This window comes from Carassius auratus, chromosome 34, assembly GCF_003368295.1.
Source record: "Carassius auratus strain Wakin chromosome 34, ASM336829v1, whole genome shotgun sequence".
Classification (NCBI taxonomy): Eukaryota; Metazoa; Chordata; class Actinopteri; order Cypriniformes; family Cyprinidae; genus Carassius; species Carassius auratus.
This window is the reverse complement of record NC_039276.1, coordinates 1,465,154-1,482,409: the sequence shown is the minus strand read 5'-3', so window position 1 is coordinate 1,482,409 and position 17,256 is coordinate 1,465,154. Positions and strand designations below refer to the sequence as shown.

The following is a 17,256-nucleotide window of genomic DNA, read 5'->3' as shown; positions in this document are numbered from 1 at the left end:
AAGAACCGGACAACAATGAACCCTCATGTGAGCACCCTTTTGAGGAAACTTATTGACTTTGAGTGGGAATCATAGTTTTTTTTTTTTTTTTTGCAGCGGTAGTTGTCAGGCTTAGTTTTGAGTAGCCTTGTTCTTTTTGTAATTTTTCCAGATAACTTTGCACTACAATGCTGTTGCATGTGACTCTTGAAGTACTTGGCATCTGCTGTACAATTGAAAAATATTTTTTTCTTAATAAATATGCCATTGGGCTAATGTTGACTTTACCTCAGAGTTGTTTGTTGGGGGGAGGGGGTTAATTGTACAATGATTGTAAATTCACAGTAAATGGAAGCTTCATCTGCATTACTTTTACAGTAAGTTATTGGACAATTTTAGCATGACTTCCACAGTATACATTGTAAATTCACAGTGAAGTATTGTCAACTTGTACATTATTTTCACACTACACACTGTAAAAGTACAGGGCCTTGTTGTAATGATGTACAGCAAAAGATTGTAATTCCCCAGTAATGTACAGTAATATCACAGTAATTGCTGTGTCATTGAAGCTGTGAAGTTACAGTATACAGTTGTGCTTTTACAACAATGCATTGTAATATCACAGATATAAAATTACAGTAAATTGCTGTGACTATATTTCACAGTATATTGCTGTAATCCCTACTGTGAAAGTCATGCAAAATTTATCCAATTATTTATTGTAAATTTACAACGAAAAATGTTGCAGTGAACGGTTCGCGAATCCAATACGCATTAATCCACAAATGACTTAAGCTGTTAACTTTTTTAATGTGGCTGACACTCAGAGTTCAAAGTTCAGACCTCTGAGTTCAAACAAACCAATATCCCGGAGTAATTCATTTACTCAAACAGTACACTGACTGAACTGCTGTGAAGAGAGAACTGAAGATGAACACCGAGCCGAGCCAGACAACGAACAACACACTGACAAAATTTTGCAGAGCGATCAAACCCTTAACTTGTCTGGCTTGTGAGGGTGATAAACACCATCTCAATCAGATATTATAGGAGCTATGTCTGCATCTCCCTTGCTGAACATTTCTTCCATAAAGGCCTTATCCTTATAACCAGTGTTGTGCTAGTTACTAAGAAATAGTAACTGGTGACAATTACTAGTTACTTAATTCAAAAAGTAACTCAATTACTTTTTTGATTACTTACACCAAAAAGTTTAAGTAATCAACTGTTAAAAGGAACTTTTTAGTTACATTTTTAAAGAACTTTCTTTAATGTTCCTATTAATGCACTTTTATGCGTTATGGTCTTTACAAACACAAAGTAAAACAGAAAGTAATTTTAAACACTATTTTGTAGCTCAATTGGTAGAGCATTAAGCTATCATGCGCAAGGTTCGGGGTTCGATTCCCCGGGAACACATGATAGGAAAAAATGTATAGCCTGAATGCAGTGTAAGTCGCTTTTGATAAAAGCGTCTGCTAAATGCATACATTTAATTTAATTTAATTTAAGTCAGACCAGCACAAACTGAATATTGTATATCTTCTGAAATAAATAACAAAACACCTGAATAATATATTCAGAATCGAAAACTAAAGTGGCTTTGCATCATAAAAGCTGTTGTTTTGAGCCCTTAAAAAATTTCTTAAGTATGAAAACTATCAACAATGGACAAAATAACACAAAACATTTTGAAATAAATAAATGAAAGCAATCTGAATTATTCAGAATCAATTCGAGAAACATATATATATATACATACATACATACACACACACACACAGACATATACAGTATATATATATATATATATATATATATATATATATATATATATATATATATATATATATATATATATATATAAATGCTGTTTAAAAATGAAATTTATGTTATCATGCTAAGGAGTTGACTGAAAGCAGGCTGCATGTTTTCAAGAATGTTTCACCTGTTTGAGAAAAACATACAGAGAATCACTTAAGACACTTTGCTGTAGACCCATTCCACATAATAATATTCATTAAAACTGTATGTTAACACGTAGGAGCTTGCGGCATGAATCCGTGAGTAGGCTACAGTTTACAAATCCATGGGAACGGATTGCGAAAGTGTGCGCGCAGATTATGAATTCGTGGGTAAAGATTCAAAAACCGAGGGTACAGTTTACAAAATCTGAGCACACGGATTGGAAATTTGAAACCCTAAGAAAAAACGGTGTTTAATGAAATTATTTTATTTGTTGAAGCACACTTTGTATTTTCTGTATTTTATTTTTTCAATTTCCTGTATTTTATTTTATCTTTATCTATTTCTCAAGTTCTACAAAATTTGCATTCTACGCAAATCAAAAACTGAAAAATCAGTTAAAAAATGTGACATCCTTATTCTCTGCAGGCTAATTTTAGAACTCTCGAACTTACTCAAATGATTCGCGAACCCCAAACTGACTCAAATGATTCGCGAACCAGCTCCGAACTCCCAAACTGACTCAAATGATTTGCGATCCCGCTCCGAACTCCCTAACTGACTCAAATGATTCGCGATCCCCAAACAGACCCAAATGACTCGCGAACCCGCTTTAAACTCCCGAACTGACTCAAATGATTCGCGAACCCGCTACGAACTCCTGAACTGATTCAAATGATTCGCGATCCCGCTCCGAACTCCCTAACTGACTCAAATGATTCGCGATCCCCAAACTAACTCAAATGATTCGCGATCCCGCTCCGAACTCCCTAACTGACTCAAATGATTCGCGATCCCCAAACAGACCCAAATGATTCGCGAACCCGCTCTGAATTCCCAAACTGACTCAAATGATTTGCGATCCCCAAACTGACTCAAATGATTCGCGATCCCGCTCTGAACTCCCTAACTGACTCAAATGATTCGCGATCCCGCTCCGAACTATCAAGCTGACTCAAATGATTCGCGATCCCCAAACTAACTCAAATGATTCGCGATCCCGCTCCGAACTCCCTAACTGACTCAAATGATTCGCGATCCCCAAACAGACCCAAATGATCCGCGAACCCGCTCCGAATTCCCAAACTGACTCAAATGATTTGCGATCCCCAAACTGACTCAAATGATTCGCGATCCCGCTCTGAACTCCCTAACTGACTCAAATGATTCGCGATCCCGCTCCGAACTATCAAGCTGACTCAAATGATTCGCGATCCCCATAACTGACTCAAATGATTCGCGATCCCCAAACAGACCCAAATGATTCGCGAACCCGCTTTGAACTCCCGAACTGACTCAAATGATTCGCGAACCCGCTACGAACTCCTGAACTGATTCAAATGATTCACGATCCCGCTCCGAACTCCCTAACTGACTCAAATGAATCGCGATCCCCAAACAGACCCAAATGATTCGCGAACCCGCTTTGAACTCCCGAACTGACTCAAATGATTCGCAAACCCGCTAAGAACTCCCGAACTGATTCAAATGATTCGCGATCCCCTGCTTATAACACTGTTGGTTTGACTTCAGCTACTTAGGAGAAATGCTGTTCTTAAAAGAAAGGTGCAATTGAAAATGTCCATCTTTTTTATGTTTGATGCTATCACTAATAAGGCATATAAAGCAGACATCATCCTGGGACACATATTTGTCCTCGTAACCCTTCTCATTAAAATCTGACTCTAATAGTTTTAAAACATCATTAGCTGATGGAACTGAAATAAAGACAGGAATTATACCAGAGGCATGTTGTGTTACTAGATTCCTTCTGCAAATCACTCAAAGCTTGGATAGTCACCAGTGATGTCCCAACTCTTTTGTTCCATTTGCGTACAATCCACAAATTTCCTAAGTAGTTTATAATATTTTTTCAGTCTTTCAAAATAGCCAAACCTCGCACATGTGGAGTTGCCTCAACACAGCCTTGTAAAAAAATTTAATTTTCTCCCACCTTCGGGTCATCTCATAAGTTTTTCTTGAAAGGCTCGCTAAACAATAAACACATTTTCATAGCTGTCCTTCAGTATTCCTATAAAAGAACCCCTTCCATAGCTTTGCGAGCTTCTCCAGTTTTCAAGTTATACATCTTCTCACTCGCTAGAACTGATTTACAATCAATAAGTGCTGTGAAAGACACTTTCCAATCAATGAACTTCAGAGGATCACCAGCGAAAGTTGTTGAATCTGGAACAGCTAGGGAGTTTGTTATCAGCTTCGCTCCATCCATACCGAGTTACATCGCCTCTCCACCTCTTCATCTTTAAGATTGCTTTCACAATGTCCTTTCTTATCCTTTATTCCTCTAGTATTGGGCACATCTATATCTCTTTCTATATTGTCTCTGCTAGCATTCTTGCTTCATTCAGCTTCCAGTCATTCTCCATCTAATGAATTTGATGGAAAATGAATTTAACGGTAAAAGACTGTAAAAATGCTACAGTAAAAGCCTGTTAAATGGTTAATGGTAAATTCTCCCACATATTTATGGTGAAAAACTTTCTTGGAGATTGCATGTAATTTTACGGTATTATACCATTTTTGGAAGTGAAAAAGACAATTTACAGTGAATAACCGTAAAATGACATTCACAGAATTTAATGCGTTATATTTCAAATTTGATGTTTTTTTGTTGTTGTTACGGTATTTACCTGTAAATTTAAGTTAAAACCATAATGTTTTTACCATAAATTTTACAGTTTTTTTTTTTCATAGTGTATATAATCTGGCTTGCTGATTGTGAATTTTTGCATAGCCTTAATATCCGCCTTAATCTCTCTTTCAAATCTTCTTTCTTATGGACAGAGTTGTAAAGTACCTGAAACCCATACTTGAGTGAAAGTACAAAATACTGTACATTGAACATTACTCCACTACAAGTTACAGATTAACTCTTATTAGAGTATCTGATTATAACAGTACTGTACTTAAGTATTTTACTTATACTAAATATAAGCTCAAAGATGCACTAGTCAAAGAGACATGGTTGATTTATTTTCAAAAACCACAAAAAAATTCAACACCTCAAAAATGTAATGTGTAATTGCAACACCAAATTGAGTAAAGAATACAGATACTTATTAAAAAAATATAGAAAACGTTGCTAGTAAAGTAAATTGATTAATGACATACACGTCTGCTTATGGATCAACAGTTTCTATTTGTTTTCTCACCAAATCACAAATTTCTGCAGTCTCTGGAGTTGACTGCGATGTAAGGGAGCATGCATGGTGACTCCATCTTTTTTAATCTCTTAAACTATCACATCTATAAAGCTTTCAATTTAGACAGAATCAAGTTCACTGGCTGCTTTCGGTAGTCTTTAAAAAGCTTTCTCCTGCTTCTGTGCATCCTGTTTATGCACAGCCCTTATCTACCATTACTTTTTCAAGAACTTGATCTTGATCTAAACTGTTGCATTCCTGTCTAAATCCTTATCAGGAACATCAGGACATTTATCTTGATTGCACTACCATTTGCTCAACTTTCTCTTTTATTTCGTCTGTCTGCAATTTTAATCAATAACCTACTCACATCAGACATATATCATATGGCAGTCCTTGACAAAAACAAAACAAAATTACTAAAACTTTTTTAAATGAAACATTTTTTCAACATTACATCAACTATAATCCAGGGGTTATCAATATCAGTAATATATATATATATATATATATATATCCATACTAAAATAACACACTAAGATAACCACAGTAGAAAAAAGAAAAGAAAACATTTAGATAAAAAAATACAGTTAAATATGTGTTTTTGTGAATTCTGTCCTCCAAACTAAAATTACAAAAACATATTTTAATAAAGTTAAATATAAAATAAATAAACATGAGAAATTAAGAAAATTTTCATAAACAATAATAAGAAAATAAAGGTAAAATAAATACAATATCTTAAAATGGGATATTTTTGTGTATTCTGTGTATTCTGTGTATAGTAATATAGTGACTTTTACAGGTTTGGAACAACATGAGTTCCTGTGTGAACTATGCTCTTAAACATAAGTGGGAGGAGAAAACTGACTCTAGATCAGCAGTTTTTTAAGGTGTTTTTTTATTATTATTATTTTTTATTTTTTACATTGAAATACCAGCTTGCAATGCTTTGAAAGCAATACAAAAAAAGAAGAAGAAAAAAGCATTAATTAAATTATGGCAGCATTAATAAAAGTTCATATACATTTATACATACATATAACACAAAACTAAGGCATTCCAACAGATTCCAAAAGATTGAATTAACTCAGAATTTGTAAATAATTATTCAATATTTTCAAGCTGACAAAACATTGTGCAAATAGAGTTCTTTAGAATAATAATAATAATAAAAAAATATTTTAACTGCCCAATTTTTCTTTATATTGTTGCTTAAGAAAAAGGGATAATAATATTTTGTATGCCTAAAATAAATGAAAATTAAATAAACAATTCCTTAAGCATGTCCTTGAAACAAAACAAGAGAAATAATTCAAAATAATCTTCTTAAAAATAATTGTAAATAACTTCAAGTTACAAGATTAATTGTTGTTATTAAGCATTACATCTTAACAATACTATATGCACAAATTCTCTGAAGTGACAAAAATCATTAATAATGTAAACAATATCTGGTTATAATGATGTGTGATGTGACTTTGCTGAATTTGACATTCACTACAAAAACAATATAGAATATATGCAGAATATACATATTGATCTTGAAACAAAACAAAATAGATAGATATAGATAGATACTATTACTGATTTGCCTTAAAATAAATGTATTCATGTATTTATTTTATTATTTTATATAAAAAAGTAATGTATTAAACATTAAATAAATGTTTTTTTCATATTGTCTATTATTTATTAAAAGATTTTGTATAAAAAAGATCTAATATTTTATATATATATTTTGACTGACATTAAAAATAAATAAATAAATAAATGCATTAAAATATTTATAAATTTAACGTTAAGCCTGTCATTTTCTTACAGAAAAAAAAGATGTTCTTAAATATAATTGAGAATCGCACTTTGGAAAATTATTACAAATTTATCTTAAATTTCTTCGATTCTTTAATGAAATGAATCTCTACTCTAAATCTATTCTTTAAAAAAAGCAACATGCCCTTTTAAGACTTTAAGACTTGCATTTATTTACTAACAGCTTGTTTTATAAAAAAAGAAAAAAGAAAAAGAAACTAACTTCTCTAATCTTTTTTATATTCTATGTATTTGTTTTCTTTTTTATTTATTATACAATTAACAAAAGAAAAAAGGCTTTTAACACTAGCTTGCTCTAGTATATTATTTTCCTATTCAGTCTTTTTATTTTATTTAAACCGTTTTTGTTGTTTTTTTATTATTATATGGCTTATATCATTTTAAAACCCTTGCTATGTGTACTGCGTTCAGCTAAATGAGACTTATGATAGCACTTGCATATCATCTTTTGATTGCTTCCATTGATAAAAGCGTCTGCTAAATGACTAAATGCAAATGAAAATTAATTTCTTAAGTTGTTCTCATGAACCCGAGATGCATCTCTTGCATCAAACCAATAAACCCTGACATTGAAGCGACGCCTTCAGCGATCCCCTCCTCGAACTCCTCTGAAAGGACGACACAACAGGCATCTGATATCGCACTCGTTTCCAGAACCTGGAGTTGGGCGAGGATTCGCCGTCTCTCCACAGTAAAGGTGAATTCTTACAGAGCAGATGTTGCAGTCCGAGAGGCAGATGTGTGTAGTCCTGCATCTGTCCCAGCTGGATGAGAATCACGCCGGTTTCTCCTTGGACCAGAGCCTGATGGAGACCTACCTGGAGATCGTACGCTTCAGGAGAGTCGCTGCTTTTATCTGTTCTCGCTCCTGGTGTTAAAACGATGATGAGTCTCCGGCTGAGCTGGATCTCCGTTTCAATCAGACTCATGCAGTCTGGTGAAGAGATGACGGCGAGAAACAGACATTATAGGATGCATCACACATGAATGTGTGGATACAGTAAGTAAAGAAGCGTACCTTCCCCGGGCAGATCATCTCTGCCGTGAATAAAAAGTTTAAAGCCGTAGTAGCTTTCCAGCACTGTCAGCAGAGATCCATTGATAAAGTCACACACAGTTTTGCTTGTGGCCTCATCCAAGTTGTTTCTCTGGTAAATCACATAAGCGTCATACAGTTTCCCATCTGTCAAAATACACACACACACACACAGAGAAAAGAAGATATTCTTACTTGGTTTTCAAGTACAAAAATCTATTAATTAGTAAATCATGGTACATTTTAAAAGCAAAATTACTTTTTTGTTCTGAAAAACTGAAAACATGAACAAAAATGATCGGTCAATGGGGTCAGGAAAAAAAATTTTTTTTTTATATACTATAATTTCCATATTCTACTTTATATCTATTGTAAATTTGTTTCTGAAATAAATTTATCTTGATTTATTTATCTGAATGTTTATATATTTTAAAGTCAAATACATTTAATTAATAACAATTTAATTTAATTTAATTTAATTTAATTTAATTTAATTTAATTTAATTTAATTTAATTTAATTTAATTTAATTTAATTTAATTTAATCATAAACTTTTATCCAAAGCAACTTTTATCCAAAGCGAAAATTTTCACACATACACACACACAAACAAACACACACACACACACACACACACACACACACACACACACACACACGCACAGTATTTGGATATTTTAGATGTATATAAACAATAGATTTTATATTTTAATGCATATAATAATTCAAATATTATCTATTCTTAATTCAAATGTATTCAGATATTTATAAAATATGATCTGTTACCCTCTTTCCTGTAGAGCTTGACAAAGATCTGCCTGGAGAACAGCACCAGATCCAATGCAAACCACTTCAACCCTCCAGCGAGCAGCAGGAGAACAAGAGACGTGCAAATGCACGCCACAATCACAGAGAGCACCGATGCTGAAATAAAACATCAGAAACACATTTTAGAATATTAATATAAAACCAGAAATCTTTATGAAGTGTTTTTTTTTTTTAATCCAAGTATTAAGCAAGACAAATTACTCACAAAATAAAGCATCCAATATGCATAAAAATACATAGCACATATTTTGGGGTAAAATAATTCGATTCTCACCTCGACTCTTCAGAGTGACTGACACGAAAATCACTTCATAAGAGTCCTGAGCTTTGCATCGAAACTCAGAACGGAGGTCCGACTCAGAAACTTTATTAATGTTTAAAAGTAACTGAAGGGTTCCATCAATCGTTCTAGAGAAAAACAGCACTGAGTATCTGAATACTACAAACACTACAGCAGAAGATGGCTTTAGTTTAAATATGTCTAATTATTTTGTGCCCTATTTTCTGAAAACCTAGTGTATTGTTATAGGTAGTTTATAGAAGGAGATTTCCACCTGTATTTCTGCTCATATCCATCCTCCCCATGCAGCCTGCTCCTATTCTTCTCCCAGTGAATAGAGCACCGTGAACACACAGACTGTCCAAAGTAGACTGAGCAATTAAGGATCACTTCTGAACCTGAGAAACAAGAGCAATCAAGGCTTTCAGATGATACATCTTCACAATGAAAACATGCAGAAGTTTCGGTGCATAAAAGAAAAGCACCAACATTGACCTGCAACAAGAATAATGGTTCATTAATCAATGTTAATGTCTATTTTTCATGCAAAGTTTCAACTCTCAGACGTGTTCTGGATTCAGGGGAATTTACATTCATTTATGAGTTTACAGACACTTTTATTTGAAGAAATTATGCATGCATATTTAGCTAGGAATCAAATATCGCTATAGCACCACACTCTACTGTTCAGGAAAGTAGACAAAAAAATAATAAAATTAATATAAATGTTTTTGGGAAACATTTCATAATACTTTAAAATATTTTTTAAAAACATACCTTCTCATGTTTATTTTTTAGAAATGTGTGAGACATTTTTTGTGAGTGAATTTTAGGTGAATTACTGTTTATTGAATACAGATTTATAGGGTGAATTTGATCCTGTATGTAACAATCGATTTGTAAACAGAATTTTAAAATGATAAGAAATTAAGTTAAGAAATAAAAAACGAAAAACATTATTTGGAGAAATACATGCTGTGTTGAAGATGTACATTTATATAATCTAATATTTTGACATTTGGGAATCGAACCCTTGACCTTTGTGTTGCGAGCTCAGTACTCTACTTCTAGACCTTTTAGAAAGTGCACATATAATAAAAATCGAATAAAAAAAAAATCTAAGTTTTAAATATTTATTCAAAAAGCTGTTTTTATAATGTTCAAATTTTGTGAACTAATAAAATGATTAAAAACCATTAGTTCTCATGTTGATTTTTTATTATTATTCTTTTTTTTTATATCTGAGAAGTAGCATGCTGTTTTGTTTTGACATGTTTTTTATAGTGTTATTTTTGCTTGTACAGAATTGTACTGAATCCAATTCATATATAAATAAATAAAACAGGACTATGATGGTAACTGATTTGAATGTGTTTCCTCACCCACATCAGTGAACACAACCGAGTTATTGATGGGCAGCGAAAACTTTGGAGAAACGTTGATTGTCTGTTCTATGAACAAGAAGAAGATTGTGTTAGAAATGGTCATCTATCACTGGTGAACCACAGGCCAGTGATTAATCTACCTTTGATGACAATTCTGCGAGATCCGGAGGAGTTGTGTTTTATCCCGTGATGCTCCCAAGTGCAAACACAAGTGTAAATGCCCTCGCTTTGTTTTGAAGAGTTGCGAATCCGTAAAACAGGAGCTGACTCTTGGTTTGGAATGAGAGAGAAATTCTGGCAAAAAAGAAAGCAACTGTGATGAAGTAGATGTAAACATAGCACTTTCCATGATTGGTTAATCGCATTTCAGTTCTTCAGGATCAAATAATTTCATATGCAAAGATGTTGGCCAATCACAGCAGAGATAATCATGACTTTTTATGTCACAATTTGTTCAAAATTATTTTCTTTTTCAGAATACAATACAATACAATTGTATTTGTTAAGCACATTTAAAACAACCGAGGTTAGACAAAGTGCTGGACACTGACATAATTGCAACATAATTACGAGGTGTACACAGAATTGCAACTTTTTCTGAGTTTATACATCACATTTTTTATTTTAAAGTTGTTTACATCTCTTTTTTGTTTTGTTTCTGTCACAGAATAAAAAAATAAAATAGGTTGTTTTTCAGACTTTTTAAATCTGACTTTTTTTTTTTTTTTGCAAGTTTATATGTCACAAATTAAAAAATTCTTACAATCGCGTGTCTTACAAATCTGACATTTGAGTTAGAGTTAATTTCTTGCAATTCAGATTTTTATTACTATTATTATTTATTATATATTATATTCTTATTATATTATATTATATTATTATATTATTATTATATATTATATTATATATATATATATATATTTTTTTTAGAATTGCGCTACAGGAAAATAGTCAAGATTAAAGGATAAAAAGTCACAATTGTCTTTATTCATATATATATATATATATATATATATATATATATATATATATATATATATATATATATATATATATATATATATATATATATATATCCCAAGGCAGAAACAAGCTTTCATAGACTTTAAGGGATAATATAAAGTAAAAAATGCAATTCATGACCCCTTTCAGCAAGTGACTTTTTTCAGTAAGTGACTTCATTCATTAAGTGTTTAGCAATATGAGTGAACATTTTAATTTTATATAACCGAATTACACATAATATTTGAAGGGTTTGCTGGAGTCAACATGAAGTTCTGTTTCTGTAATGTGAAATATTTCCAAGCAAACAGGAAATTCTTCTTGTGTAACATCAGTGATTCGATCAAATGTTGAGTAATCAGCATCTCTTGCTTCAAAGTGACTCATACACTTAAAACATGCAGTAAAATGTATCGAACATCACCCAAACAGACCTTATACCAGACGAAAGAGCCTTGCTGTTCTTCTTCGTCACAGACGGGACAGTAGATTCCAGACACCACCTGTTCTGATGGTGTTTTATACACGAGATCCATGCTGAACTCCTCATAAACCACAACAACAGTTTCATATTCCCCACAAAAATCCCCTTCATACCTAAAGGACAACACACACATTCATATCAGCCACTAGTGAAAACACATTTTCCTGAAAACCAAAATGTTTTAAGGTTTCCTGCGAAATATGAAGCAGTTTTCAGCAATAATATAAATCATAAATGTTTCTAGAGCAGCAAATCAGCATATTAGTATGATTATAGATGATCATGTGACACTGAAGACTGGAGGAATGATGCTGAAAATACATCTGCTCATCACAGAAATAAATTACAGTTTAACAAATGTTCATATAGAATAGAGCGGTTTTGATTTTAAATAATATTTCACAATTTTTACTGTATTTTTCATCAAATACATGCACCTTTAGTGAGCTGAAGATACTTTTTTCAAAAACACACAAAAATTTATCAACCCCAATTTTTTTTAATGCTATTGCACACAAATTAAGTAAAAACTAATTCTAATGTTGAAAAATGCATTCATTTTTTTTTTTTTTTTTTTTTTAGGTGTGATGACTTTTGAAGTTGTAGTTTCTAGTGTGAGGACTTTTACTATAAATACTCTGTTATTTCAACCCAACTTTGGGTCAAATTTGGACTAACCCAACATTTGGTTTAAAAATTTAATTTAAAAATTTGACCTAATGGTTTGGGTAGTCCATATTTGACCCAACATTTATTTTTTTAGGTGTACTGTCCCTTTAAATATTTAAAGGGACAGTACAACAAAAAAAATGTATCCTGTCATCATTAACTCACCCTCATGATGCTCCAGGTGTATGGATTTCTGTCTTTTGTAAAACACAAAATAGCACTTCAAATTTGGGATTGTTCCTACAGCCTATATTAAATGACTTCTGAAAACTTGGAGTATTGTGCTTAAGTCAAATGCATTATTTTATCATGAGCATTTGCATTTTCAGCGTTGTTTGGAGCAGGTTTGGAACAAAACTGATGAGCATTGAGAGCTGAATGGATGTGTGTGATCACCGGTGTGTGATGTATCGTCCCGTGTCGTTCAGGTTTAACCAGAGGATGTATAAAACAGACTGGTGGAAATGGACGCGCTCGCTCTCCTCCGTCCCGATCTGCTCCATCTGCTTTGTTCTGCTGAGGTTTCTAAACCAAAAATACGAGCTGTTTTCAGTCTGTATAAAGCAATATCTGTTCGGACAGGGCAGATATAGGGATTCTCCAGCTCTCACTTTCAGTTTCTTCTCATTGAGTCTTTCACACTGAACTGAAAAGAGAGACACATGAGTTTTAATCCAGCTGTTGTGTTGATGTCTGAAAAACGTCCTGTTGACAAGACATGTCATTTTTCATTTCCAACCAAAAAGCATCCCAGCATCTCATTTTAAACTAAAATCCATCGCTCAACAACCCAAATATATATATATGCTAATATGAGATTTTCATGCATATGAAGATACCAGAACAGATTCAGTCAGGAGCAACAATATTTTAATGCTTTTGAATATTCGGTTCAATAATACCCTCAAATAAATACAAATAAAAACATTTTTTTGACAAAATATTTTTTCTTTCTTTCTAGACTAAAAAGTATCTCAGCATCTTTTTTTTTAAATCTAAACGTGTCCTTTTGTCAACAGTACAAATATAAATTTTATTATAAAAACAAATTAATGAAAACATGTTTATTAATTTGTTTATTTTTGGACAAACGAAAGCTACTTTTAAACTTAAAATCAGATTTTTTTAGACTATTTATTAACATGATTTAGGAATACCACTAACAAATAATAATAATAATAATAATAATAAATAGATTTTTTTACAGTCTATGGTGACAGCACGCCACACTAACAGACTCCGTTTGCAAAATCACAAATTCAAAATCACAAATTCAAAATCACAAATCATGACTGTAAATGCGGGAAATCCCACACAGACAAATGTGACTTTAGAGTTAACACGCGGGAACAGTACAAAACAAAAACAACATCTGAAAGAGTGGATTAAAGCAGGATAGAAATGGTCCTCTTGGAAGACTTTTCAATGACATTCATCAAAACTCAACTCAATCCGAGCCATCTTCAAGAATCAGCTTAAAACATATCTTAAAACCCATCTTTATTTGACCCTCTAACTTTAGCACTCACTATGCTAATTATATTCTTAAAAAAATAAAAAATTCTAACTAGCTTTCCAATCTTTTTGTATTCTTTCTGTTTTCTTTTCCTTTATTATTCAATTAACAAAAGCAAAAAAACAATAAAAAGTTTTAAGCTAACTGAGACCTGTTATAGCACTTATATTTCATTGCTCTTTTGTTGATTTTGATTGCTTATTGTCCTCATTTCTAAGTCGTTTTGGATTAAAGCGTCTGCTAAATGACTAAAATATAAGATGCATGAATGGCTTTCACTCATTTAAGGTCCAGTAAAATCAATAATGACTGCTTTGTTAGTTAATAGTAAGCTAACTAGTGCACACTTTTTAAAAGGTCCACAAATTATCTAAATAAATGCTTTATTAATGATGAGGCATGTTAATAAACAGTCTAACAACATGAGAAATATTACCAGTTGATGTTTAGATGGTTTCCAAGTTTATCAATATCCCAAATGGGGAGTTAGCATTGTTTATCCATTTTGTGTTAGCTGCTAAATAAATGTATGTGTATATACTGCATGTAGGATAATTAAATAAGGATTATTAAATAAAGCTGTCTGCAGGCATCGTTAGTTACGCAACTTATGCAACGTTAAATAATTAAGTTGTTGTGATGTGAAGAGAACAGATGTGATGTTAATTTTTAGTTAACTAATGCATTAACCACATCGTTAACTAGTTATTCTGTTAATGTGAAGAAATGCATTAGTAAATGTGTAAATTAACATTAACAAAACATTAACACAATATTATTCAACAACACAAATATTTATTTTCTAAATCAATCAGTCATAACATTTTTATAATGTGCTAATATGAAGTTCATCTTACCTGTGGAGTTTAATGCATATGAAGATACCAGAACAGATTCAGTCAGGAGCAAAATTATCTCTAACATCATCCCTGCAAAGCAAAAAGTTTAAAGACTAAAACCTCAGTTTATATCTATTTTACTATAACTCGGCACTATATTACTGACTCAAAAAGAAAAGAAAGTGAGGTATCTTTATGTCTGCTTGCGTATCGGGCTCAGGATGAGTTTGAGTGAAGCTGATGTTATTTCAGTTATTTTCAACTGATACGAGAAGATGAAAGAGGATGTATCGCAATTAACTCAACTCTTTTATCACATCATCTTTACTTTATCTCAAATTCTTGACCTTTTTAGAAAACAGGATATCATCAAAAGAGATTAAAGGGATCAGACTAGTCTTAACATCTTAACATTTTAAGTTTACATTTTGGGCCTACAAAGTATCAATAATTACTTTTCATTACATTAATATTTTTGCGTGTGGAAAATGCTTTTATCCAAAGCAACATTGCATTCAAGGCTTCAATAAAGGCTTTAAGTTGGACAATCCCTTAAAAAAAAAAAAAAAAATAATAATAATAATAATAATAAAAATTAAATTAAATTAAATTACATTTTTTAAAATGAAATATTAATAAATTAATGTATTAAAAATAAATGCAAATTTAATTGTTTTAATCAAATCCAGCAATTTTAATTGTTTTAATCAAATCCAGTCTGTTCAACTTATTTTTTTAACAGATTCACAGGAATAATCACAGGAGATCAGAATCAGAATCAGAATTAACTTTGTTCACCAAGTGGTGCAAACACACAAGGATTGTGTGGTGGCATGCAGTGATGTATCTAATGCAAAATTTAACACAGCTCAAACTGAACATTTTCTAGCACTCCAAATTATTTTCACTAAGAACAGATCGTTTAGATACTTAGACGTGCTAGAGGACAGTTTCTAATAGATGTTAGTTATTATTTGCATCCATTGTTGGAGTTTAGGTGGCTGAACGCAGCCATGGTGACACATTCAGAACTCATTCGTATGAATTTAACTGGAAATGAATCAAGGTGAAGAATCAACCAACATAAAAGCCACAAGCGCAAGAACTTCCTGTTTTCTCTTTAGTGCAGAAGGTGATCCAGCGATTTTCGACATGACGTGGAGTTGAAAACCCCCTGAAATGATGGAAATCGCTCACGTCAGCCTTATTGCTCTCAAAACATGCAATAATTACATTTATCTTTCATAATAGTTGCAACAACCTGTTCTTACCTAAATCTTTTACCATTATCAGGTGTGAGAAATGTAGCAACTGATCTAGATAGCAAGTTCTGCCAACAATAAATAAATAAATAAAATAGAAACCTTTGATGCTGGCGTGACAAAAGCCTTGTTTGAAAGTTTTAAATAACTTTGAAAAGCTTGAAGATTTTATTAAATTAAATGTTATTCATATGTTATTGCACATTACTAAATCAAGGTTCTAGAATGATCTGATATGCTGCTAACAAGTTTTAGCACATTGTTAGCACGATTTAGCATGTTGCTAAGATGATTAACACGTTAACATGAATAAGCCTAGTTCGCATGCTACTAATGTGTTATAACACTTTGCTAGTATGTTTTAACATGTTGCTAGCATGATTTAACATTTATGTATGTTTTACTACGTTGATAACATGAATTAGCATGTTGCTAACATGTTTGAACACTTTGCTTATATGTTTGAACATGTTGATATCATAATTTAACGTCACTAACATATTTTAGCATGTTTTATTATTTTGTTAACATGTTAACATCACTATCTAACACATTGTTAACATTAATAAGCATGTTGCAAATGTTTTAACCCTTTGCTAGTACGTTTAAACATGTTGCTAGGATGATTTAAAATGTAAGCATGTTTTAATATGTTGTTAACATGGTTTAACACATTGTTAATATGTTTTAACATGTTGCTACATGATTTAACATGTTTGCATATTTTAATGTTGCTAACATGATTTAACACCTTGCTAATTGTCTTATCGTGTTGATAGCATGATTTGACGTGTCACAAATGTTTATTTTGCGTTTAGTTGGCATTAATTAGCACGCTGCTAATGTGTTATAACACTTTGCTATTATGTTTTAACATGTTGCTAGCATTATTTAACATTTATGCATGTTTTACCACGTTGCTAAGATGAATTAGCATGTTGATAACATGTTTAAACACTTTGCTAATATGTTTTAACATGTTGATATCATAATTTAACGTCACTAACATAT

General features: G+C 32.0%; 1 protein-coding gene across 1 annotated transcript; it reads right to left on the bottom strand.

Annotated features, from left to right (window-relative positions):
• Positions 1–7,278: 7,278 nt before the first annotated feature.
• On the bottom strand, positions 7,279–16,270 carry il1rl1 (interleukin 1 receptor-like 1). The gene is made up of 11 exons (XM_026218993.1): positions 16,255–16,270; positions 15,002–15,073; positions 13,025–13,274; positions 11,910–12,072; positions 10,614–10,767; positions 10,471–10,539; positions 9,363–9,486; positions 9,083–9,240; positions 8,767–8,904; positions 7,963–8,127; positions 7,279–7,878 (listed from the first exon to the last, which is right to left on the bottom strand). Exons 1-11 carry the CDS (start codon positions 16,268–16,270, stop codon positions 7,493–7,495), a joined length of 1,695 nt encoding a protein of 564 aa, XP_026074778.1. The 3' UTR covers positions 7,279–7,492.
• Positions 16,271–17,256: the final 986 nt, after the last annotated feature.